The sequence below is a fragment of the Cucurbita maxima genome, unplaced genomic scaffold, assembly GCF_002738345.1.
Source record: "Cucurbita maxima cultivar Rimu unplaced genomic scaffold, Cmax_1.0 Cma_Scf00049, whole genome shotgun sequence".
NCBI lineage: Eukaryota > Viridiplantae > Streptophyta > Magnoliopsida > Cucurbitales > Cucurbitaceae > Cucurbita > Cucurbita maxima.
The window spans coordinates 855,686-882,394 of NW_019272065.1; the positions used below are offsets into that span (position 1 = coordinate 855,686).

General features: G+C 33.0%; 4 protein-coding genes and 1 long non-coding RNA gene across 7 annotated transcripts; 2 read left to right on the forward strand and 3 right to left on the reverse strand.

Annotated features, from left to right (window-relative positions):
- Positions 1-10: 10 nt before the first annotated feature.
- LOC111471245 (WAT1-related protein At2g37460-like) lies at positions 11-2,983 on the reverse strand. 2 transcript variants are annotated; one of them, XM_023116961.1, is made up of 8 exons: positions 2,412-2,983; positions 2,246-2,308; positions 2,035-2,151; positions 1,709-1,952; positions 1,327-1,488; positions 1,079-1,230; positions 163-283; positions 11-111 (listed from the first exon to the last, which is right to left on the reverse strand). In XM_023116961.1, exons 1-8 carry the CDS (start codon positions 2,606-2,608, stop codon positions 106-108), a joined length of 1,062 nt encoding a protein of 353 aa, XP_022972729.1. In that variant the 5' UTR covers positions 2,609-2,983; the 3' UTR covers positions 11-105. The 2 variants fall into 2 exon arrangements, with proteins under 2 accessions (XP_022972729.1, XP_022972728.1); XM_023116960.1 differs by having other exon boundaries at positions 17-283.
- On the forward strand, positions 2,519-5,803 carry LOC111471254. The gene is made up of 2 exons (XR_002715170.1): positions 2,519-2,645; positions 5,654-5,803. It is a non-coding gene; the product is annotated as an uncharacterized LOC111471254 (long non-coding RNA).
- Positions 5,804-8,991: 3,188 nt separating this feature from the next.
- Positions 8,992-13,517, reverse strand: LOC111471246 (ras-related protein RABE1a-like). Of its 2 annotated transcripts, XM_023116963.1 has the most exons (9): positions 13,422-13,517; positions 13,177-13,290; positions 12,530-12,602; positions 12,342-12,442; positions 10,945-11,010; positions 10,600-10,697; positions 10,448-10,510; positions 10,275-10,367; positions 8,992-9,284 (listed from the first exon to the last, which is right to left on the reverse strand). In XM_023116963.1, exons 2-9 carry the CDS (start codon positions 13,247-13,249, stop codon positions 9,201-9,203), a joined length of 651 nt encoding a protein of 216 aa, XP_022972731.1. In that variant the 5' UTR covers positions 13,250-13,290; positions 13,422-13,517; the 3' UTR covers positions 8,992-9,200. The 2 variants fall into 2 exon arrangements, with proteins under 2 accessions (XP_022972731.1, XP_022972732.1); XM_023116964.1 differs by lacking the exon at positions 13,422-13,517 and having other exon boundaries at positions 13,177-13,401.
- A 5,593-nt stretch (positions 13,518-19,110) lies between these two features.
- LOC111471247 (soluble inorganic pyrophosphatase 1-like) lies at positions 19,111-22,141 on the forward strand. The gene is made up of 9 exons (XM_023116965.1): positions 19,111-19,338; positions 20,245-20,380; positions 20,470-20,498; positions 20,782-20,847; positions 20,928-21,035; positions 21,121-21,186; positions 21,259-21,379; positions 21,487-21,568; positions 21,859-22,141. The coding sequence occupies exons 2-9, from the start codon at positions 20,254-20,256 to the stop codon at positions 21,899-21,901; spliced, it is 642 nt and encodes a 213-aa protein (XP_022972733.1). The 5' UTR covers positions 19,111-19,338; positions 20,245-20,253; the 3' UTR covers positions 21,902-22,141.
- A 2,756-nt stretch (positions 22,142-24,897) lies between these two features.
- Positions 24,898-26,522, reverse strand: LOC111471249 (histone H2A-beta, sperm-like). Its single transcript, XM_023116967.1, has 2 exons — positions 26,176-26,522; positions 24,898-25,136 (listed from the first exon to the last, which is right to left on the reverse strand). Exons 1-2 carry the CDS (start codon positions 26,398-26,400, stop codon positions 24,903-24,905), a joined length of 459 nt encoding a protein of 152 aa, XP_022972735.1. The 5' UTR covers positions 26,401-26,522; the 3' UTR covers positions 24,898-24,902.
- Between the last annotated feature and the right edge of the window lie 187 nt (positions 26,523-26,709).

Below are 26,709 nucleotides of genomic sequence, written 5' to 3' on the forward strand. Positions count from 1 at the left end.
AAAAAAAAAAAAAAAAAAAAAAAAAAAAAAAATGAAAATTTTGAAACAATAAGGGATTGTTACACTTAAAGAAATTAAAGGATGTGAAATAGTTTATGAGCTTATTTATGCATTTGATTTACATTATTTTGGGTCATTGTTTAGACCAATTGAATTAGATGCTTCAATTTCTTGGGTTTGTTTGGTGGGCAATTTGAGGTCTTCACTTGAGCCGTTTCCATCTTTGTTTTTGCCCCAAACCACAAGGTATAGCCCTACAATTATCACACCAGCTCCAAGTACCCTACAAAAATTATACAATTTAGGGTTAATTTAACGTCATATCAACCGACCCATTCCTGAAGTAATCCCTATTTTAGGTCATTAATGGTTTTTTTAGACCTAACCCAATTGTTCGAGTTTTAAATTTTTTCAATCTAAACAACTCTTATTAAATAATGAACTCAACCCAACTCAACTATAAACTATTGGGTTAGGTTGGTTCAGATTGTTCGGTCATTTATTATAATAGCCCAAGACCATTGTTAGCAGATATTGTCCTTTTTGTACTTTCCCTTTCGAGCTTTCTCACAAGATTTTTAAAACGTGAAGTTTCCACACATTTATAAAGAATAAAGAATGTTTTATTCGTCTCTCGAAGTGGGATCTCACATTTATTTATTTATTTCAAGCACGGATCAAAATTCGCAACTAAATTTATTATATATTTTTGAAAAATAAGTATTGAATTTAATAAATTTGGGTTCGGTTCGGTTCATCCCAAACTAATTTTAGGGAACCCACGAACCAACTTAGCCTAACTCTCATCATACACGTTGGATTAGGTTGATTTAATTCTACAACTCACTGAGTTTTTTGAACACCTTTATTTTTAACTTTAACTATACGTGAATCTATAATTTCAACTTAGTATGAACCCTTTTCAATTTAGATCTCTAAAATGATACGTTGAGGTTCGTAGATTAAACCCAACATCCAAATTCACTCGTGAGAGCGGATATTGGTAACGGGGTCGGAATTTTTTAACCTAATAACATAAAATTTTTAAAGTAATCGTAAAATAAAGGATCGAAATTACCTTCCAAAGTAAAGACGCTCGCCGAGAATGAACGAACTCATAATGGCGACAATGACCATGCTCAATGGGCTAAAGGCAGTCACAAAGACAGGTCCTTTGTCTTTCATCACTATTCCTTGAATGTAATAAGCAAGTCCTGAACAGAATATTCCCTACAAAATTCCAATTTTTTTTTATATAAAAAAATGAAATTAATTAAAATAAATAATTAAAATGAAAAATAATAATATTTGAGCTTAGTTTCTTACACTATAAACAGCGGCGAGCAATTTAGTTCCCCAAGTAATGCTCCAAACGGCGGCATTTCCTCTTTCCATCACCAACGCCAACACAGTGCCCTCCGCAGTGCCCAACAGGCAGATCCAAGCCGTGAGAGAAAGCTCAGCGGGGTAAGCTTTCAAAGTGATTGCCTGTAGAAATCTCAAATCATTGATCGATGTTTTTGGTTTTGTTTTATTGGTGATGAATCATGAATTTTTCTTTTCCTCGAAAGCGGTAGAAAAAGGTCGATTCTATCGCTGTTCTTTTTGTTAATCGTCACATGCTATTAAGCTGCGTGATTGGAATAATATCTCATAAAAAGTTTCGTGTGATTTTGGAAAAGGGGATTTATGAATTTGGAAAGGGCACCTGAAGAATCATGAAGCAGGCCCAGCTGAAACAGCCAATTGTGATCATAATTGAGCCTTTGATTGTGTGTTGAAGGCTGATATCACCCCTTTGTTGTTGTTGATGATCTGCTTTTTCGTTTACCCAAAATAGCTCTAAAATTGGGCCCTTAATCAGTGTCATTATCATGGCTCCTCCTACTGTTGCTATGGTTCCCACTATCTTCGCTTGGCTTCTGATGCTTTTGATTTTAACCTTCTCAAGCCTGTAAAAGTATGTGTTGATTTTTAGGAACTTGATTTCATGTTTTAGAGAGGGAACCAAAAATGGATGTGTTTATTGAATACCTGAGGATCCAAGCCATTACAAAGGTTATGGCAGGAAGAATATTGCACATAGCAGCTGCAAAAGTTGCTGTTGTGTACTTCATACCCAAGAAATATAAGTTCTGATCAATCACAGGCCTGCCAAAAAGGGGAAGATGTAAAAAATGTTATGTTCTTGGAGAGATTTTCAAGGAGAAATAGACCAATTTGGCAAAAGTGTTGGGGGTAGTACTCTAGCAAGCTGAGCACTATTAGCTTGGCAAAGACTGGAATTGTCATCTTTGGTCTGACCTTCCTGTGAAAAGAAAAACCTCAAATATTAAGGGTCACTTCATGCATGCATGTAAACTGTTTGATAAAATGTCAATGAAGGAATCTGAGTGGAAGAGAGGGAGTACTTGTCAAAAATCAATGCAAAAGGAGCTATAACAATTGTGGCAACTGCATGGCGATAAACAACAAGAACATAGTTGCTCATTCCTTGGTTGAGAGCTGCTTTTGAAAGAATGTCCATTCCTGCAAGCCCAAACTGCAAGAACACCACAGACAGGAAAGGTTTGGCTGAGGCACACCATCGGCTAACTTGGATATTCATCCTTCTTCTAAAGGATGCTGAAGCTGCGAGAGAACAGGTATGTTGGTACAATTCTTTAATGGCTCATATTGGTTCTGCTTTTATAGGAAGTAAAATGCATAAAGCATGACACCTCTTTTTTCTGAAAACTTTCAAGCTCATGGGAATCTATTAGGTATAAGAACATGATTATTATTGTAAACCCACTTCATAAATGCATGTTTAAGGGAAAAGAATAATGAGATTAAGAAACTAATGCTTAATTTGATCGTGCTTTCGATTATTCATTTATCTTTCTGTCATTGAGTGATTGATCTCATGCCGAATCACTCTCCTTGCTATGTAGCAAATGGGCTGGCCCCATAGTGGATAAAGCACCCACTTGCTAGAATTAATGTATGCACCAATTCAAATCAAATATTGCTTAGAATTTGATTTGTTTAATATTATGGTAAGAAACCGAGCTTTCATACAAAAATAAACTTTGTTTAGTGCTCTGTGTATTCTGTGTGTGCTTTATACACACACACACACACATAAACATAAAAAATTCTTTCCCCGAAGCATTTTTTCGCAACAAAGTGGAATAAGAACGAAGTGAATTTTGGTTTTTAAGACTAATTTATTTTATTTTATTCAATTTTGAGAATGATTGTGTTTGCAATAAATATCATTCATCTAAATCAATGCACACAGTTGAATCTTGGTGCAGATTACTCTTTCAAGAATTTTTCTATGTCCTTCACACGTGTGAACTAAGTTTCGAGTTTTTTCAACCCAAGATTGCCAAGAAATAAACTTCTACCAGAATTCCTGTTTAGGGAAAACTCATAAAGTTTTCTTTTTGTTAACTTATACCATAAATGTTAAGATCTAATTGAATTATGCCTAATAGGACCCTAAACTTAAAAAATATCGAATAAGTCAATGACATACAAAACAAACATAGAATAGAAAGTCCAACAACTTATTCGACACTAAATGATTGATCAAGGTGTTGGAATCCTACTCTTGTATGGTCATGACTAACCCCACTCTCACTAATGCTCTAGTAGCTTTTTCTCATACTAAGACAAGCTCTGAGTGACCACAAGGACTAAAATATTAAGCTTTCCAAGTCTTGAAGGGTATCCTTAAACATCCCAACCTTATATCAGTTGAGCTTCCTCTTAAGGGTCTTGTTCTTTCTAGATAATTGGGAATAAACTTATCAACCATGATTAAAATTAGCACCTTCGATTTGTAGCTATATCAATGAGCTATTCCCAAGAAACTGTGTTTATGCATGAACTTATATCCGAATTAACAATATCTGCAGACATGAATTAAAGATCGAAATATGAAAGTAGATCATCTGGTGATCAAGTGGAATAAATATCTATGACATATTTCTAACTAGAATATCTGTTAGGCCTTTTCTTTTCCTTCTCCTTCTCCTTCTCCTTCTCCTTCCCAATGCATTACTTGTTGGTATATAAAGCGATTAGATTTCACTACAAGATAGCCTATTGGTTTGCTTCAAAGTTTTCTCTTTCTTTATGAGATTGAAGCATTGTCTGTGGTACACTTTTTACGTTATTACCATTTCCTGCATGGGCTTTTTGTTAGTAACATCATCTATCTCGTTTTCGCACCAGAGTTATACGAACGGTAGAGGATAAGCTTTGAATACCCCACTTTGTGAAAAGCACGTTTCTTCCCCTTCTGAAAAACAGAACTGCCTGCTTTGATTACAGGTTCATTTGATGTTGAATGGGAGTTCTTAATGCCCAATGGTTTTTTATTTTAGATCTTTGTTTGCACACAATCTGTTGGTTATATATAAAACTTTGTATCGTTTAGACACGAGTCCCATCATGGAGAAGCGGGTATGAGTGTCTTTTTCATCACAAATTTGGCCGAAAACATGCCGAAGTGCAGTGTGTTTTTCTTGCACTCAAGACAACGTCCTTTTGATAAAGTAATGTTGTTGGCAATAAAAGGTTTTTGACCACAACTTTTGAATTGCTTTCTCTTTGCTGAGGGATACGTTTGCAATGGTTAAGAAAAAGAAAACCTTCCATCTTTTTTACTTTTTTTTTTTTTTTTTTGCTCAGTTTTGATTTGGGGATTGGGGAAAATGCCAATTCTTTGGTCAATCCACCCCTTCCCCCTCCATTATTTCACCTTTATAGCTTTCTTTGATTTTGCTTTAATAATTCATGAGGCACTGACTAAGACGATTGATCTTAGCAAAGTAAATGGCTTGATATCATCATAAGGTCCAGACTTAAAAAAGACCCTTAAGATCAACCAATATCCCTGAATAAGAAGTCTTAAAATTAGATGTCATCTCACACCTCCCAAGATACATATATTTCAATTTATTATCATGTATCCTCTATTTCTTCTCCCACTCCTTTGTGAACCATTTGGAATCTCCAAAAGTCACGTTCGAATGAAACCATGAACCAAACATTTCTTACAACTCCTCTCTTGATGGGATTGATGGACTAAACTCTTTTGATACATGGATAAACTGCAAGTTTCTAAACTTTTCTTACTATGAAACTGTCAATCACATTGTCTAAGCTTTCTCGAATATTTTTCGAGGTTTAAAACTTCAAATCAATTACCACGAAAAAAACTAAGTAACTGAGTGAAAGTGTTGAGTCAATAAAAACTTGAGAAATCTCACTTTGCTGATTTGTTTGATTGTGCTTTTGTGTTGGATCAACCACTACTTGTTACACAGATCCAACACCTTCATCTTTTATATATATATATAATCTATCTGTGTAGGAATCCATATCCAATCTGGAATCCATTAGAATCAAATACTTTTATAGATAATGGGGTCTTTTTTTGGTTCATGGGCCCATACATAGGAAATGTAAATCTGATATGTTTTGCTCTATGATTTAACCTCTTACTCATGTCAGACACCATTTTCTCTCTCTAAATCAAGAGAGATAGTAGTGGATAAGTTAATGGTTTTTAGTGAGCTTCAAATTCTATTACATATGCCATTCTCTCTCTCTTTCTCTGTATATCTATCTTGTTAATGGCTGTATTTTCTCTCTTTAGAAAGATTTGCAGGCTTGGGTTTGTGGAAGAAGATGAGCAATGAAATTCAGATTCCACAATTATGTGGAAGAGTTGGATAAAAGTTTGATTCTTTGGAGCAATTCTTGTACTTCTCAGGTTATTCCGTAAATAGAATATAATTCTGATCAATCTATGACATTTCTTAATCTATATATACACATACATACATATATATATGTATGTATATTCCTATGGCTTCTATATCTTTAATTATTTAGGTTACTTCTGTAAGTCATTTTCATCCTTAAATTCTATAATTTGAAATTTGTACACTTAATTATTATGTGAGAATGAATTGATTATTGTATGGTTTATTGGTGATTATTAGGGATTCTGACTTCATATAGGTGAGTTGTAGCCTACAATTTGAACTAAGGACGGGTTTTTGGAGTTAACTCACCTTTGCGGTATCGTGGCCCTTTGTCTCGACCATTGTAGCATGTGTGTAGCCATGAACAAGGGACATGATGACTTGACATCATCTCCACCTTCTTGTTTATAGGTTTATCACTTGTAGTCTACTCGAGTTGGTACTTTAACTTAGAATTTTTTATTAAAAAAATTAATTAGCATTAACAAAAAAAATAGTTTTATTTACTAAAGAAGACTAGTGAGTAATCAACTTCAATCCAATGAAGACAAAATTTAAAAGTTTAACTTAACCAACTTTATTATCAATCTTTTAATTAAAAAATAGACAATTTCTTTTAAATTAAATTGATAAAGAATTATTTGGCTTAATAAAAAACCAATAAATACTAACCACAATAAAAATGCAATAAATTCCCTTAAGTATAATCGTGTCACACAGAATAAACACCAAAAGCAGCCACTTTTCTCCCTCTTTGCTTTATGAACTTTAATGAACATTCAAATCTGTTAATTTAAAAATGTAAAAAAAAGTGCTTTTATAATTAACTATTGACTTAATTACAATTAAATTTTAAAGTCTTCTTTATTTTATTTTATTTTATTTTTTTCTTTTTCTTTCCATTTCCTTTTCATCATACTAGCTAAAGGCGTTCAATTATGAACTTTTATTATAATTAGATATTTTTTAGGCTGAAAATTAAAACAATTTAAAACACTCAGCTTTAAAATTTTCTCAAAATTTTCTGTCAATTATTTTCTTTAAAGTTTAAAACTGCCACTTAATTTTGAATTTGAGCATAATCAACCTTTTAAAGTTTGGACTTACCTATTCAATCATATTTGGATCTGACTCTTTGATACGTTCCAATAAGCTTATCATTAGATCAATTCGCTAAGACAAATTTGTAACGAAGTATGACCAAGTATGATTATCAGGTTCCGTGTGCTTGTTGTAACAACTATAGGTTGCAATTGTAGTGGAAAATTGCACGATTGTATTATGCAATTGTGCAAGTCATACAATCGTAGTGTATACCGTGTTTTTGTTATATCTTCCTCGATATAAAGTTGCTTTAATTAAATGATTGATTGTCCCAACTTTAACTCAATTGGCCTTTTCGTGTAACTTTTTTAGATCTACAAGTTAGAAGATAGTTTGTTCAACCCTTTCACCTAAAACTATTTGCAAGTAATTGTAGATAAACGAAAATGAAGATGTTTAAGATGGATCATCAATACTCAATTCGAGATGAGATCAAAAAAAATAGAAACGAAAAAGAACATAAAAAAGAGTGATTTTTTAGGCATTTGATGTTTATTTTAGCTCACAATCACAAACAAAATATTCCATTTGGCACTCTCTCTCTCTCACACACACGCACATTAAATTTAATTTGTTGTTCTATTTTATTTTAATTCAAACGATTTTTTTTTTTAATTTCAACATGATTTTTTACAGCAATTTTTTAATCAAAATATTTAAATACCTAGAATAAATAAAATAATGTTATTTAATTCATATGAAATTTAAATTAATTTTCTTACAAAAAAATTTAGACATTAAATATGAATATTACACTATGCACTATTGAAATCAATTACCGCAATCTCAAATTAAAATGGCCACAATTATTTAAGAAGTTACAACAATCTCAAGCTAGGTCTTAGCCATTTAAAGCTCTAGCATAAATCAAGGGTACCACACAAACTCACTGACAATGGTTGTCATATGACCCGAGCCGAGACAGTTATGATAAAGCAAAGACATCCTAACATGCACATGCTAGGATATCTTGGTCGAGACATGATTAATAGTGACATGCTCAAAAGTGTTCCTAATACTTCTTTCTAAAAAGAGATTCATATTCCCAAAGAGATTCATATTCCAGGAATAAAGAAAAAGATACCAAATATGTCAAAAAGATTTATTAAAAATCACAACATCGTACATCCCAACTTCACACATCGATTCAAATTTATTATAATAAAACTATAATTTGAATCCTCACTGTCCATACTAATAAAGTTTTGATTCATTCTATTGTCTCGTTGATATTTAATTACAGGTTGAATAATGATCAACAAGAGCAAAAATTAACACATTTAACATATAAGAACTAAAATGAAACAAAAGTACCACAAAGAGATCAGAAACAGCAAAAGAGTATACAAACTAAGTCATTAAGATAGCCTAAGTATAATTACTAGTTCAATCAAATTACTTCGGGTGGTTAAATAAATTATAAAGCAGTGATTTCCTATTACTGAGTACAGTGATATGAAATTTCTGCACAGTTTTCCTGTACTTAATAAGTTCATGATATGTAATTACCGAATGATAATGTTTTAGGGATTCAGCAATCCATTATGAAGATGGCATTGATCCGATCCTTAAACGAATAAGAACAAAGCAATTTATATAAACAACAAAACATCATGATTGATTTGTGCATATGGGAAGAACTTAACCGGGTCCAGACAATTTATGCAGTGATTCCAGGCTATTCCAAAACGAGAAAGTGGGGGTGGGGTCTCAAGGGAAAACATGGATGTTATGCAATTGCAAGCAAGAGAAGGAAATTTTCTATGGAACTAGAAGAGATGGGACTTTAAACAGCACCTGCTGTGGTGATGTGGACCACTTCCATTTGCCGGCAATCATATGAGCTCGCTCATTTTATCCCATTTAGGCAAAGCTGCGAAAACAAACTTAAGCACAAGTATTGAACAAGGTGGCTAAAACATATCAATATCTGAACAAGAGAGAGAGGACAATCAAAGCAGCAGCTCATATTTAGTTCGGGCTTACTCGAGGTGTGTTTCTCACCAAGTGATCCCACAAATAATCACACCATAAAGCACGCCTTTCATTTCAATTTCCAAATATGGCTGCTATTTCTTTTCCACTGGATCAAATAAGTTTCAATGAAGAACGAGGTAAAGAGTGTTTGTAAAAAATCAACTAATATATAATTAATTTCTCAAATAAGGATATCTGTTGGTTGTCATTCACACTCAGATTAGCACTAGTTGGGAAAAAATGATAATGAGAACTGATACAGGCAGCAGTGATATAGTTGTAACAGGACCGATCGATAGTTTCCACAAATGGTTCCTTAAGAGTGTACCGTAAGATCCCATCAACGCATCTTGCTTAAGAACCACAGCATGTCGATTTTTGAGCAGCTTGTGCAGCCCCTGCCCCCTGATCTGCTTGATTAATCTTGATTGTCTGAGGCTGCAACATCCAAAAGTAGAACTAAATGTACTGTGCAAGCTTACGTAATCATTAGACACAACAAACTCATAAAAGTATCAGATGAAAGCAAAGTAATAATAAATTGTTAAAAATATAAGAAAAATTGGTGGTTTCCAAGACAAATGAAACTCGATATCATAAGAAAGCTTAGGCAACTAGCGTGAGACCTTTTTTATATGTAGAAAACAATAATTAAACCAGTAGGATACTTTATATTTACATAAAAGTAGGTGTTGAATATCTCAATTTCTTTTCATTAGGCAAAAGATGTGAGATCTCACGTCACGTTGGTTGGAGAGGGAAATGAAGCATTCTTTATAAGAATGTGAAAACTTCTCCCTAACAGACGCATTTTAAAACCGTAAGGTTGACGGCGGTACGTAATGGGCAAAAGTGGACAATATTTGCTAGCGGTGGGCTTGGGCTATTACAAATGGTATCAGAGCGACACCGGGCATGTGCCAGCGAGGACATTGGGCTCCCAAGAGGGGTGGATTGTGAGATATCACATCGGTTGGAGAGGGGAACGAAACATTCTTTATGAGGGTGTAAAAACATCTCCCTAACAGACACATTTTAAAATCGTGAGGCTGATAACGATATGTAACAGGCAAAAGCGGACAATATCTACTAGCGGTGTGCTTGGGCTATTACAAAAAGTATGTATATTTAGATTATGCGACTACAATCATCTCCAAGTACTTTTAAATGAACAAGTTTCTTGTAATTTATTCTCATTTAAGTTGAGGACTCTCCGTACACCTCCTCCAAAACCTTTTTTTGGATAGGAACCTCCTGGAAAGCTTTAAGCAACTTTTTTTTCCACATTATTATGAATTTGTAATTAAAAAATTAAAAAACAAATCAACAAACACTGTTGAACAATAATTTTAACTTTTTTTAAGCAAACGGATTGGTAAAGAAGTATACTTGAGAATTTAGCGAACCTAGTAATTTAAATGGCCATACCTCGGATTTTGAATCAGTATCAGCGAGTCTTTGTTTAATGTCCCTAGCTATTGAGAAGAAAACTTCTTCCACATTTAAGTTCGTCTTGGCACTCTGTAAAACACAAGATCTTTAGAATAGAATGTCCACAAGATATTATATAATAATTTTCCAAGCTAACAAGTGTAACATACAGTCTCAAAGAACTTGATGCCATATTCATCTGCAAGAGCTTGACCCTTTGAGGTGGGGACAGCCTGAAAGAATATTCTTGTCAAAAACAAGTCAACTGACATGGAAAACACAGTCAGTAAGACAGACAGAGAGAGAGAGAGAGAAGGCATACCCTTTTGCTTTCATCCATGTCAGCCTTGTTACCCACCAGTATTTTGTTAACATTGTCAGAAGCATGTTGTTCAATGTTACGAATCCAGTTTCTAATGTCTGCAGAAAGAAATCAGCTTAGTTCATAAAGCTTGGAGAAGCTTAGAAGATTCATCGTCTACAGAAGTTTATCTCTAAAATATAGCTCCAATACAAATACATGCAGTGGCATTGAGAAAAGCATTTCAATCTTTTCAAATATCATGGTGAAGGCCAAAGGCATACAGAGAATTAGAGTCTCGCAAAGAGATAGTCACTAAACCACAATAACATCTGGAGCTAAAAAAAAGTAAGGAAAGAATATTACTGTTAAAGGAGGACTCATCGGTTACATCGTACACAAGCAAAATACCCATGGCTCCACGATAATAAGCTGCAGAGGATCAAGAAGTGAAGAAATAGTTAAACTTGGGAAGAATCCAAAAATTGACCTACATTGTATGGATTAATCTACCCCAAAAGTTGCAAAAATGTAGCAACTAAGTCATATCACTATAAATCTAAAAGTGGCAGCTCATAAAATTTCACAAATCATCACCGCAAAGTTACAGAAGTTCTTACATTTAAATCCTTGAACTTATAATTATAGCAACTATGTTCCCTCAAGTTTATATTCAAGAAAATTTAAAAACTTAAATATTAATTATGTAAATATTATTTTAAATTTTAGAACTAAAATATCATTGATAATTGGACAACACCTAAATCATATATAATGTGCAATATATACTTGAAAATAATTGTTAATTTTACAACAACAAAAAAATTGTAACAATAAAATATAGTTGATTAACTAATTAACCAAGGTCCCATTCATTTTTTGGGTTGGCTCTAGCAAAGAGTATGGTTTGTAGAATAGGCATCAATCATCAAAGAATGGGCAATAGAGATAAAGTAGGGCAGCCGTCCACCACGCTCATATTGAGCAGACTTCTCAACCGCTCAAATCAAGAACAATAATTGTACTTGAACCATTGAACTGGACTCTTACATGGACTAAGAAGACTGCTTGAGATAAGGCAATGGTTACATTATGCAATTTGAGTAACAAATATTGGACCAAGGCAAGAGACATGCTATCAATGTTAAAGTCAAGGTGACACCAATATAACAATCTATAATTCAGCGGTGGTTTTGCAGTTTTCTCTTAAACTTAAAAACGCAAGTGTTCATCTATTTATTTCGATGAAAATATAAATCAAATATTCATTTAACTTTTTCCTTCTTCTTTTTTTCTTTTTTTTTTTTTTTTTTTTTTTTTTTTGGTAAGAAATCAAACTTCCACTGAGAAAAATGAAAGAATATTTAAGGTCATGTGACAGTGGGATACTGAAAACCAAAATTTGATAGACAACAAGGAGGCAAGGTCTCAACAAGCAACTAATTAAAATACCTAATAAGGATCCAGATTCAAGGGGGTTTTTCCCAAAGAATTCAATTGGAATGGGAACTTGAACCCTAAACCTATAAGGGCGGTTTCTAATAACTCGACCAATTGAGCTACATAGTAGGTACAACAACAATAGATTTATTAAGTTTGATCATACACTTAGATATACCAAACACTGACGAAAGATATTGAGATCTTTTATTCCAAACTTAGACAATTTCTAAAGAAAATATACGCATTCCTAGGTCACTACCCCAACAATATCACAACAACAGCACAAGATAATGAATTTAGCTTTCAGTTCTGACACTAACCAGTTGTAATTGTTCTAAACCGCTCCTGTCCAGCAGTATCCCAAATTTGCAACTTGATCCTTTTTCCATCCAGCTCTATGGTCCTTATCTTAAAATCAATGCTGTTGAAGAACGTTCAGCCTACTCAAATCAAGAACAATGTGGGAAAACCACGTACAAATAACAGTTGTAGTTCAACAAACACCTACCCAATGGTTGTGATGAAACTTGTAGTAAATGAACCATCCGAGAAACGCAAAAGAAGGCAACTCTTCCCCACACCTACAAAGTTTATATAAGACATAACATGAAGAAAGACTCCATTCCAGACTTAAACATCAACACTCGACACACATGGTGCTCTCAAAAAGAAATGGAAGCACGATGAAGATTCAAAAATATTAAAGCAGCATCATCACAGACCACCTTACATTATCAAACAAATTACAACATATTCTACATGTAATCTCATAGTAGCTATCTTATACAGAGACAAGGTCCCTAACGAAGCCATAGAAAAATCCAGCAAAATGCGTCACACATACGAAGCAAAATACGAAGTAAACAAGAAATAAATTCCACGCATTCCAAGAAATGGCAGGCTCAACCAAGTTCTAATGCGCGATTCCACCCTACATCTAAAAATCTAACCACAATGGTCATGTATATAAAAAAAAAAAAAAAAAAAAAAAAAAAAAACATAAATAACACAAATTCCAAGCCAACTCGCAAAAACTAGCTCGAGGTATGATTAAGAACAATGAAATCGGGAAGATCAAATAGGAAATCGAAAAAAAATGAAGAAAACGGAGAAAGAAATGGATTGATGAGGTGAAAGAGTGAAGAATTCACATACCACTATCACCGATCAGGAGGAGCTTTATGAGATAATCATAATCGGCTCGGGCCCTTGCAGGAGGAGCAGCCATCGATGGAAACAAAATCGGAAAGGGAGACTAGAAAACAAACCCTAGAGAGAAATAGTAGAACAACAAAAGTGAAAGATCACAAACCAGGAAACAAATCTAAGAACAGAAACCAAACAGAAAATTGATTTCGTTTTATTTATATAATTTTTCCTTTTTTTGAAATTAAAATTACTGGATCAAAGGAGAATGGATGAATTTAAGATCTGAGAAAAAAATGAGAGAGAGAGAGGAGGGAAATCGTCGCGTGTAACGCCAGCGCTGGACGGCCGTTGAAAATTTAGACCCGGTAAGGGTTTCTATGCGGACGGGTATATGTATTGTACGGTGGATCACGTCTTTTGCCCGTTGGATTTGATTAATTTAACATCTCGGTTGATCCAACGGATGTTCGTGAGAAAACGTTAGAAAGGAATTTTAGACACGACGTCGTTTTCCAAGTAGTTTCAACTTCAAATGTGCAAATTTTCTTGAGCATTGAGGATAACTTTTCTTTCTTTATTTACTGTTTAATTTCTTTTTAAAATAGTTTAAATTTTATTCCATGATTCTTAAAATTTTAAAAATCTAGTAAATTTTTTATAATATTTAAATTTTAAAAAATTAATTAATCCTATGAACTTTTTAAAGTAATTTCAATTTTGTTTATCACATTTGTATATTTTTAAAAAAATTTAAGAAATTATAAATTCGAAAGCTACAAAAATCTAAAAAATCTAAAATTTGAGAAATTACGTTTATAATTTAATTAACCGACTTAGAATGATGTGTTTTGTGTTACTTGAAAATATTATTATAATTTTATATATTCTCACAATTACTTTTATTCGTATAAATAAATCAATTTTAAATGTATATTTTATAATTAATTTTTTTTGCTTGATTTATTTAATCGTTTAAAATAAAATTACGTTTATCTCAAAATCTACTAAAATGGCAAAAAAGAATTATCAATATCACCTAATTTCTAAGGGAAAAATAATGAAAAAGCATTCATATCAATAATAATAATATAAAATTGATATTATCTAAAAATAATATTAAATATTCATGACCATGTTAAATTTTAAAATAATAATTATTATTATTTTAAATTATGATTAAATAGTTTAAAGAAGAAAAAAAAGAAAAAAAATATATATTTAATCGTGTGAAAATAGAATATTTAGAAACAATCTTAAAAATATTATTAAAATTTAATTTATATTGTGTTTAATTGGATGTAATTGAAGATTTAGGGACTATTGATTTCTTTTTTTTCTTCCAAAACTAATTATGCATAGAGAGAGTAAAGTAAGCAAAAAAATTAGTATTATTTATTTATTTGAAATAAAATTATAAAATTTTACTTTTTTTCAATTAATTATTAATCCAAATTAATTTTATTAAACCCTCTGTCCTTGTTACTAGGAAACAATCACGTTGTATACTTGTATGAGCAGAATAATAGTTTAATGCCTAATAAATCACGGTCGCCGGTCAAAGCCACGGTCACCGGCGCTGAAGTTGACAGTGTCCGAACGCATTTGACGCGGATTCGAACCATTCCCATAACGCCGGCGTCGTGCCTTTCCAACATTACACTATTTTCAAACTTACGCATCCATTACCCGGTCATCGTCTTCTGGAAGCTTCCACCAAAATGACACGATTTGGTAAGTTTTTTAATTAATCTTTTTTTTAAAAAAAAAAAAAAACCGTACTTTTTATTAAAATGAGGATTTAGCTTTAAATTTTAAATTATAATAATTATTGTAACGGCACCGCTAGGGAAAAGTTTTCACACGACTGTTTCGTTCTCCTCCCCAACCATCCTTCAGGGCCCAGCATCGTTGCTGACATTATTCCTTTCTCCAATCAATGTGAGACCCCACCAATTCTACTCTTTTCGGGGTCCAGCGTTTTTACTAACACACCGTTTCATGTTTATCCCTCTTCGATGAACAATCTCCTCACTAGCACATCATACGATGTCTGACTCTGATACCATTTGTAATGGTCTAAGCTCACTACTAGCAAATATTGTTTCTTTGGACTTTTTCTTTCGGATTTCTCCTCAAGGATTTAAAACACGTCTGTAATATTTATCTTTAGTTCTTTAGATATATATATATAAAAGTGGAGTTAGGTAGGGTCGAGGTCGAGGTCGGAGACAAAGACGTTGAATGTAATATTTATCTCTAGTTCTGTTTGATGAGGAGAAATTTGTATATGTTCCTTCCCCCCTACCCAAGGTTATATATGCTAAGCCGTTGTTATCTCTCTCTTGCTTGCTTATATAACGTCTCTTTTAAAAATCTCTCTTTCTAAAATCTCTCTCTACCCTCGTTTTCCAAAACCTTCTTTCAAAACCGAGGCTAGAGGCTTGATCATACGTCGCTTGGCCGTAGGCGACGCAAGAACAAATTGGCTTAGCTCACTTGTCGTTGGAAAGTAAATGCCGCACAATCGCTAGTCCGCTGCTTTTAAAAGTGCGATTGTGTCAGTGATAATTTTTTATAAGAGATTAAATTGTGTTTTTTTTTCTCGTTCTCTATTTTATAATATATTAATTGAATTAAAGTATAATAAGAGAATCGTGTTTTAAATGTTTTTTAAATGATTGCTTCATTTATTCATTATTAAAAGACATTCGCATTTTTTTAAGAAATAGATATCCAAAATAACATATTATAAGATGATAGCGGTGGAAGAACATGCATTAAACTTTTTCTCTTTAAGAAAGCAAAATCATACATAATTTTTTAATATGAAACTATATCTTTAATAAACAACTCTAATAATTAAATAATGATTGTTAGCTGAATTTCAATCATTATTAGAATAATTTTCTATGATGTATAAACTTTAAAATTCGAAACTTAAATATAAAAATAGTATTTATAAGCTTGATTTTGTTTTAAAAAAAAAACTAATAAAAATATTAAAATAGTTATTAGAACCTTATTCCCGATTATAGGGCTCTCTCTACCTCGAAAACGATAGTTCATAATATGTTTTATTTGTAAGAATATGAATCATTTTGTAGCCAAAAACGAACACATTCTATCCCCACTTCTTCTTCCTTCAAAAGAATATGAAAGGCACAAATTTAGGAGGTCGGGAGCTCTAAGGACAGAAATATAATTATTGTTTTCGACCTATTTAACTACTCTTTATTGACTCACTTATCTTCTATTTAAATGAGAAATGTTCATCTTATTCGAGACGGATCCATACATTAAATAGACACATCTGTTAGCCACATTGTTTGGGTCTTGTCAAAGATTTTGTTTGACGTATAAGGGTCATTATTTGAAGGGATGCGACCCATCATTTTGGCATCAAATTAGATGAAATCAAACATGTGGTTTGGTGAGGTGAGCTTAGGTTAGGTGCGTGAAGAGAAAGCAAATAATGCATCATTCAAAGCTACTAACAAGCTAGAGAGATCACCAAAGATGGGAGCATCAACACGCCAACAACTTACGCCTTTTCTACTCAAAATTCTCTCCCTCTTTCCAAACATGTGCTTTATTGAAATCATGGTTGTAGTCTACTTACAATGAATGATTGTCTTCAAGACCCCGTTTTATAATCGTAATTTGATTATTTATTAAATTTTTACGAGATTTTGAGAGTTTCTTAGTTCTTTTTATTGTAACCTTTATGTGAGATCCCATATCGATTGGAGAGAGGAACAAAACATTTCTTATAATGGTGGGTAAACCTCTAACTAATAGAAGTATTTTAGAGGCAGGGAAAGCCAAAGAGAACAATATCTGCTAATGGTAGGCTTGGGCGGCTACAAATGGTATTAGAGTCGAACATTGAATTGTGTGTCAGTGAAGGCGCTGGGCTTCCAAGGGGGTGGATTGTGAGATCTCACATCGGTGAAAGAGGGAAACGGAACGTTTCTTATAATGGTGTGAAAACCTCTTCCGAGTATATGCGTTTTAAAACCTTGAGGAGAACCTCTTGGAGGGAAAGCCTATATATGATAACATCTGCTAGTTGTGAGCATAGTCTGTTAGGAGAAGCTTTCGAAGGGAAAGCCTGTTTGGGCTATTAGGGGAAATCCCAAGTAATATCTGCTAGCTGAGATCCAATATAACTGTGAGCTTTGTCCGTTAAGAGAAAGCCTATATATATGACAATATCTGCTAACTGTAGGCTTGGTGAGAAGCTCTTGAAGGGAAATTCTGCTTGGGCTATTAGGGGAAAGCCCAAGCAATATCTGCTAGTTGTGAGATCCAACACAGCTGTGAGCTTGGTTTGTTAAGAGAAAGCCTATATATGACAATATCGACTAGTTGTGAGTTTGGTCAATTAGGAGAAGCTGTTGAAGGGAGGAAAGCCCAAGCCATATCTACTAGCGGAGAGATCCAACATAGCTATGAGCTTGGTCTCTTAACAGAAAGTCTATATATGACAATATCTGCTAACGATGAGCTTAGTCGGTTAGGGAAGCTCTTAGGGAAAGCCTGCTTAGGCTGTTAGGGGAAGCTATCGAAGGGAAATACTGGGACTATTAGCGAAATCTCTTGAAGGAAATGTCTGGACTGTTATAGGACAATATCAGCTAGCGATGAGCTTGAGCTTTCTTTGTCCATTCTAATGATACTATCGCGTACAATATGTCTCAAGACGATGAGACGGTGAATTCGAAGATAAGAAATTGAACTTCTAACATTTCAATCGTGATTATAATGCTATAAACATTAAAATCAATCAACTCCAAGTAAAAGTAAAAACTATTTTACTGAATAATATCTCACTTTACAACATTTCTTCCTAATTACTTTCACTTTATTCAACCTCGTGCACTTTACTTCAACTTTCACTACTTTATATTCTAACAAATCTCTTCTTCAACGAATATTCTTTACTTGTTGCAAGAATAACAAAATCATTTTTTTAATTAAAAAAATTAATTACTAATTCAAAGGCTGACTAATAGTTGCTTGTAATTAAAATACGTCACAACTAAAGAAAATAAAGGAAAAAAAAAAAGAAAAAAAAAAAGAAAAATTCAGCCTAAGAAAAAAAAAAAAATTGAATTATTCTCATTTTAAAGCGGAGGAAACGTCAATGGTCGCCCAAACAAACAGCCGATTGCCATATATTATTTTATTTTATAAAAAGGATCAAAATTTAAGAGCATTATTTTTATAATTTTATAAAAATAATTTACATATTTGTATTTATTTATAAAAATAATACGAATTATCCATTTGAATTAAAATTATAAGTCTCGAAAAAAATTAATTTATAAAATATGATATATTAAAAAACACCTAAAATATTAGTGAATATAAGAAATATTTTTTAAAAATTTATAATGTAATTAGACGGTAAATTTTCTCGAGGTATAAATTAGAAGTAATTTATATAATTATTTTAATATTTTTTAAAAAATTAGATTGATATAATAATAAGAAAGAATTTAATAAATTTTTATTTGGTAGGTTTAATTTTAAAAATAGTATTTTAATTAATTCATAATTTTTTAATTGGAAAAAACCGTAAAATAGAAAAAAAAAATGGGAGGAAATAGAAAAAAGAATAATAAATCATGCTGCTTTATGAATTTTCAACCAAACACGTAATAATGACTCCTCACCGTCTTGGCTTGGCAAACGGTAACGGTAACGGTAACTGTAACGGTAACGCCATTGGATCAAACCGAAGAATAACTCCGTTTTCCCAGTGGGTCCCAGTGCTCTCACGGAACGAAACGACGCGTTTTGACTCACAACTAACTGTAGCTGGAACCAACAATAGTCTCACATCCCCGAATATCTGTTTTTAAATTATTTATAATTTTTTTAAAAAAATAATACAATTTATTTTTATTACTATTTTTACCAATTTCAATTTGTTAATGCGCGGAAGAAACTGGAGAATTTTCGCTTTTGTCTGCTCTGTTTTCTCTTCCTCTTCTTTGGTTTCCTTTAAATAGGTGTAAGAGGAGAGAGGGGGTAAGCATACAGCTACTCTTTGCTTTCTCTCGTGCAGAGCGTTTCTTGCTACTGCTTCCTTCACGCTCAATCTCTTTCATTGAGATCTGCGCTTCGGTTTTCGCCTTCCATTTGTCACTCTGAAGCTTTCAGGTTTGATTTCTCAGCTCTAGATCTTCGATCTCTCTGCCTTTTACCTTCGGTTTCTCTTGTTTGTTTTCGGTTTCTGTTTCGGCTATCTCTGTATAATGAGTTCTGAATCGCGTTTGTAGTATGTTGTCCGTTTTCTATTATCTGCCTCCTTGTCCTTGATCTTTGGAGTTACTGGAGCGGATTAATGATTTTGTCGGTGGTTGAACTACATTGTGATTGATAGAGTCTGTTGTTTTATGAGATAAATCTGGCTTCATTCTGCTTTGTGTTGCATGACGGTGCTAGTATGGCAGATCCAGAAGATCGTTGTTTGTTTAGTTTCTTTTGCTCTAGTGAATTGTTATAGTGAATGCGTTGAAACGTTGATAACTGTTACTCTGATTACATGGATACCTGAATAAAGAAGCAGAGATGCTTGGTTTTGAGAGAAACCGAGCAGATAGTTGAAATGAGTGAGAATGAATTCGTACGTGAATGTTTGACGAAATTTTTTTCGTATCTGGATTCCGGAGGTTATGATATTGATATGGAAGGTTGTGGAAGGATTTAACTTTTCCTTGCACAATTTCTTTCATATTCCACCAGTAATTCTTAAGTAAGTTCAGTCTAAACGTAAACTTGATGCATTTATCTGTTTCTGATAAGGTTTAGTATTAACTTGATTGGTAAATACTTGTTACAGTCTTGGGACATAAATTTATATATCTTGAACAAATTCCTTCTTCTGATAAAACTGGTCTGTTATATTGAATTTATTCATGAGAAGTTTCATTATAAACTGGTATGGCAAAGAATTGGGCCATGAATAGTGTGCTTGGAAACGTATACTTTATAGAGTGTCTTAAGATACATCCTCAAATCTAAATTTCTTTTGAGAATGTACTAATTTGGTGCGTACAATTCCAGCCTGCTATTATGGCTTCTTCAAATGGAACAACAAACAATGCTCATCCTTCTCCACACCCACCACTGAATGAGAGAATTCTTTCTTCAATGACTAGGAGATCTGTTGCTGCACATCCTTGGCATGATCTTGAGATAGGTATGTTTTTTATTATACCTTTTTTCTGGTGATTGAGGTTTTATAGTTGTTATAGTATACTAATAAACGAACTTCTAATTCTATTTCAGGACCTGGGGCTCCAAAGATTTTCAACTGTGTAAGGATGCTGATCTGAATAAAATACTATCATATATGGTGTTTTTTGAATTGATTGTATTAGTATGTGATATAATTTCATGAGAGTGTCATGAGCCTTGAACAGTAACAACTTTGTAGTTGGTATATCGATGTTATTCAATTGGTGTATCAGTATTCTTAATTGGTTTCCTATTTTCTTCTTCTTATATTAGCACTTTAGCAGATTGACTTTCGAAGTTTCACAAATGTTTTAATGGTGAATCAATGCATAAGTTCAATCTTGATGATTTTTCATCATGCAGGTTATTGAGATAGGAAAAGGAAGCAAAGTGAAGTATGAACTTGACAAAAAAACTGGTCTAATCAAGGTAATAATAAGCTAATCACTTTTTATTCGTGATGGATTTTATCTGTGGCCAGTGAGATGAAGCGACTCATGTTTATTCAGGTTGATCGGATTCTTTACTCATCTGTTGTTTACCCACATAACTATGGCTTTATTCCTCGGACTCTTTGCGAGGACAATGACCCCATCGACGTCTTGGTCATCATGCAGGTACAACTTCAATTTCTTCAATTAAAGTAGCACTTATAATAACATGGGGGCACATTTTAACTGATGTTGCTCTGAAATATTTCAGGAGCCAGTTCTTCCTGGTTGTTTCCTGAGGGCTAAAGCTATAGGCCTAATGCCTATGATTGACCAGGTAATTCTTCTCGAATAAAATGTTATATTGTGTTCTTAAATAACAGAGAGGTCTAATAACAATTTAATGCAGGGTGAAAAAGATGACAAGATTATTGCTGTTTGTGCCGATGATCCCGAATACCGTCACTACAATGACATCAAGGATCTCCCACCACATCGATTGGCTGAGATTCGTCGTTTCTTTGAAGACTGTATCCTTAAACTAGTTTGATAATTTTTAACATCATCAGCGAGAACAAACTTAGAATGTTTTTTTGAATCCTCATCTTGCATATTTCTCCTTGACTAAACTATTCAGACAAGAAGAATGAGAACAAGGAGGTCGCTGTGAATGACTTTCTGCCAGCCACTGATGCCTTAAAGGCCATCCACCACTCAATGTAAGCATTGCAAATATCTCTTGGCTTTTGTAATTTGGTAGTACCACTCAGAATCACAATTTTTCATAATGGTATGATATTGTCCACTTTAAACATAAGTTCTCGTGGTTTTGTTTTGAGTTTCCTCAAAAAGCTTCATCATACCAATGGAGATAGTATTTCTCGCTTGTAAACCCACAATCTTCCACTAAATTAGTCAATGTGGAACTCCCTAAACCCTAAACATAACGGCTTTATAATTCTAATAACCATGAGCGTTGATGGTCATTGTAACTTTCTTATTTATGCAGGAATCTCTATGCAGACTACATAGTGGAGAGCTTGAGGCGGTAGTCCTCTAAAAGATTTTCCTGTCCGTATGGTTTTGTTCATATGCTATCATACTTGAATTTACAGTATGTTTTGTTAATATGCCTATAAATGGTTGTTTCAAGGATTGAATCAAAAATGTTACACGGCCATCATACTAGTGTTAGATCAATGGCTATATTTTTTCGTTTTTTTTTTTTTTATATATAAAAAGCCCATTGTAATGACGTTGAATGTATTTTGAAGTGGTTCCATTTTTCAATATTTTAAAATTTTCTTATGATATTGTTCTCTGTCAAGTATTATTAATAGCATGTGGAAGACTAAAATTTAGTACATTGAATCTAAAATTTAGTACATTGAATCTAATTAGTTGAAGATTCTTTTTGCGGAAAAAGGACCAATTCCTTTCAATGCTTTCCTCTCTCATCAGGACCAAAAATATCTAATTAACTGACCGTCAAATATCTCCTTCCAACATTTCTCTCTCATCCTCCAACTCATGTTTTTATGCTCAATTTAGTTTTCAAAATTTACTATTTCCTTGTGTAAATCTCTTCCTGGAAATTTTAGGGAAGATTTCTTGAAAATGTTTTTATTATTTTATTTGTAATTTAATTCTTATCTTTTATAAAAATAAAAGGTTATTAATGTAATTTTAAAAAGTACGTGGTTGACATACCAGAAATTGTATTCAAGTAATAATCTATAGGGTTTATAGTATATGGATAATGTTGAGTGATTTATCTTGATAACACTATTATTCAGTTCACTTTGTAATCGTTACAAATTATTTGATCTAAATCGTTCATGTAGAGACATGTAAGTGGGGTATTGAAAATATTAATATTTCACATGATGATTCTATACAACTAGATCTTAATTCTAAGTGAGTTATAAACTTTTGTTTGAGAGGGCTTGTCCTTTAATTTATATGAGGGTTTGTCCATTTAATTTATATGAGTGAGAATGACTATGTTCGTCGATTCAATATGCCTACCATTTGGGGACTTGACTAGATAGGGAGTTGGGAACATAATATCATGAGATAGAATTCACCACTTTTCATATAAGGGAAGTAGATGAGTTGTTCTTTTAAGTACTGATTTCGAGACTTTAACAATTGAGCCCCACCCTCTCAAATTCACTACTTTCCATATAAGGGAAGTAGATGAGTTGTTCTTTTAAGTACTGATTTCGTGACTTAAACAATGGAGCCTCACCCTCTCATTGGCCGGAAGGGACTTAGTTTATGGTTGGATCATAAATAAATTATTCAATGGCACTTAAGGTGAAAGAGGTAATTACAGGAGTAAAACGGACTTTTGACCCAGTTGTAATTATGAACAACTCGTGAAGGATCAACTTTGATTATATCAATAGACATAACTTGCCTGCAGCATAAGAGTGCAACTCTAGCTCCATATTAGAGTGACTTATAATTAATAAATGAAAATTGATTAATTAAAGAGTTTAATTAATTAATTTTGTATTATTGGAGTTTACATCAACTCTTATATCTCATAAGAGTGCACTCTAAGTCTATAGTAGAGTGACTTATAGGTAATAAATAAAAATCGATTAATTAAAAAGTTTAATTAATTAATTTTGTATTATTGGAACTTATAATCTGTTGCACATCTTTTTGTAGTTAATAGTAAAGCTAAAAGATTCTATTTATTTATTTTGAAAAAAAATTTGAAATGCTTAAATTAATATTTAATTTTATTAGATATATTAAATATAGAAAGAAAATAAATTTAATTTGAAATTTTAAATTAATATTGAATATATTAAATAAATAGGGTATTAAATATATTAAATAAATAGATAAAATATATTTAATCTGAAGATATCAAATTAATATTAAATATATTAGATATGTTAAATATAAATGATAAAAAATATATTAATTTGAATGATTCAAATTAATAGAAAAATAAAAATATATTTAAAATTCAAATTAGTTAAATATATTGGGATATCTTATAATATTTAAATATGATTTATATAAGATATTATATTTCATCGGGCTCACAAGAGAATTTTCGAAACTATTTTCTCCAATCCCTTATACTATTCTCTCTGGAGGCTTCACAAGAGATTCTCGAAAATGTTCTCTCCAATATGTTACTTCTCTAAAGACTCCCACAAGAGAATTCTCGAAACTATTCTTCTCCAATCCGATAGAATTGTTAGGTTTTGACCAAGCCAGAAACATAAACAATTGAAGTTAGAAGTGATTATATTATTGGATAGGCTTTTATAGCCTTACCACACAAATCTCGGAACCACAAATTTAGAAACAAATCTAAAACAATATTTAAACTACATGAAAATACTAACAAAAATTTTCTTCAGCTCCCGTTGTAGGCTCAAGAGAATTATTGAAACTATTCTGCTCCGATCTCTTGGTTCCCAATGCTTCCACTACATGGATAAAGAGTTCATCCCTTCCGCCTGAAATGCAAAGCCTAAAGAACCCCAAAGAAAACAAAATCTGCTAGTGGTGGGTTTGAGTTGTTACAAATGCAAAGCCCAAAAGAGTTCATTCCTCTAGCCTGAAATGCAAAGCCCAAAGAGAATAATATCTGTTAGTAGTGGGTGTGAGTTGTTACCAATGGTATTAGAGCCAGACAACGAGTGATATATGAGCGAGTAGGTTGAGCCCCAAGGTGGTGTGCCATTAATGACGTTGCCCCAAAGCAAAGTTGATTATAAGATCTCGCGTTGGTGGAAGAGGAGAACCAAATATTTTTTTATAAGGGAATAGAAACCTCCCCCAATAAATAGGTTTCTCCCCAATAAATGGGTTTTCAAAGAAACCCGAAAGGAAAAACTAAAGAATGACAATATCTACGGCCCCAAGGTTTGGGTCGGTACAAATGTAATCGGAGGATTAAAATATTAATAGTTTTAGTGAATATTCTTTATTTTCTTCCTCAAAATGAAGTCCTAAAAACATGAAGAAAAGTCCAATCTAAGAACAGCAAAGAATATTTAAGAATGTGGGGATTTGAGGAAGTTAGGCCTTCTTGGAGGGGGACGGCGGTTGCTCTTCTGCTGCTGCTGCTCTCTTCTCAGATCTCCTTGGAAGAAGAACTGGGTTGATGTTCGGAACCACCCCACCGAACGGGATCGTCACCTCGCTGAAAAGTTTTGCGAGTTCCTCGTCGTTTCTCACCGCCAAAACAATGTGTCTCGGGGTGATCCTGTTCCTCTTGTTGTCCATGGCTGCATTTCCTGCCACTTCCAAAACCTATACCATAATTTAATCTACTGTATATCTCACTCCACCAAACCATATTGTAAAAAATCTCCCACCGCTAGTAGATATTGTCCTCTTAAAACTTTCCCTCAAGGTCATTAAAACTTGTCTGCTAGGGAAAGGTTTCCATACCATTTGTAAGAGTGTTTCATCCCCCTCTACAACCGAGTTAGACAACTTCTATGTGAAACACTGGCAACACTAGCCCACTTAATTAATTTAACTACGGCTTTGTATTACTTGGAATGATAGAGTGGAGGGGTATTTATACTGATAGATAATCCTAAAACTTATTCGTATCTAAATTATTTTTCTAAATTTATTCTTAAAATTAAGCTATCTATTCCAAAAATTTATCTTTATCTAAATCATTTTTCTAAATTTATTTCTAAAATTAGGCCATCTATTCCTAAATTTAAATCATGGTAAGTATATTCCTAAAATTTATGATCTAGATCGTTTTCTTAAATTTATTTCTAAAATAGGTAATCTATTCCTAAAATTTTATTTAAATCTCATAAATTTATTTTTAAAATTCGAAAATTTTAAAGTATTTTCCTAACATAGTTGGCACTATTTTAGTTGGGCTTACACTCTAACCTATTGACTAGTGATGATATTTTAATAGTGGGATCTGATGAATGTGGATCTCACAAGTGTTGGATGAACCCACATTTGCTAATTTAGGGAATGATATTGTTAACGAATACTCTCTCAATTGTTACGAGCCTACTAATTTAGGGAATGATCATGGTTAAGAAATACTTTGAGCCTTTTATAAGATCACAAAACAAAGTCATAAGAGTTTAGGCGGGATGAGATGTGGACAATATAATAATAAGTTAAGTTACGGAAAAATAAAAATCTTTTTTAAAAAACACCTAAGGGCTTGAAATTGGGAATTCTGTCTCCAAAAATAAAAAAGTGCAAGAAAATTAGAGAAAAAGAAGAATGCATTTACAATCCAAGAATTCAATCCATCAATAAAATCACCTTAAAAGAAACCCTAAATTAAGTGATAGAAATTCACCTCCGCAACAAGGTACTCAAGCACGGCTGCAAGGTAAATCGGAGCGCCGGTTCCGATCCGCTCAGAGTACAGGCCCTGTTTCAAGTACCGGCCGATTCTGCTGACCGGAAATTGGAGGCCGGCTCTCACGGAACGAGGCACTGACTTCTTCTTGGAGACGCCGCCGCCGTCGCTGCCGTCGTTTGTGCCGGCAGCGCCTTTCTTACCCTTTCCGCGAGAGTCCATTGGTGAACACAAAAAAATATTTTCTCGGGAAACAATCAGAAAAAAAAAAGTGAAAATTGGAGGGAAGTTAACGACGGGCTTTCAACGGTGATGACAGTTTGAAATGAAGTGAATAAAATGGGAAAGTGAACCACACGCGCTGTATTTGTTAAATGTAATTTTCACTTTTTTAAAAATAATTTTATTTATTTCTACTTAATTTTATGATTTAAATTTGGAAAACCAACACTTTCCCAAACTTCTAACCTTTTATAAAATAAGATATGCATTAACAGTTGAATTATAATTTAAATCTAATTAATAAAACAA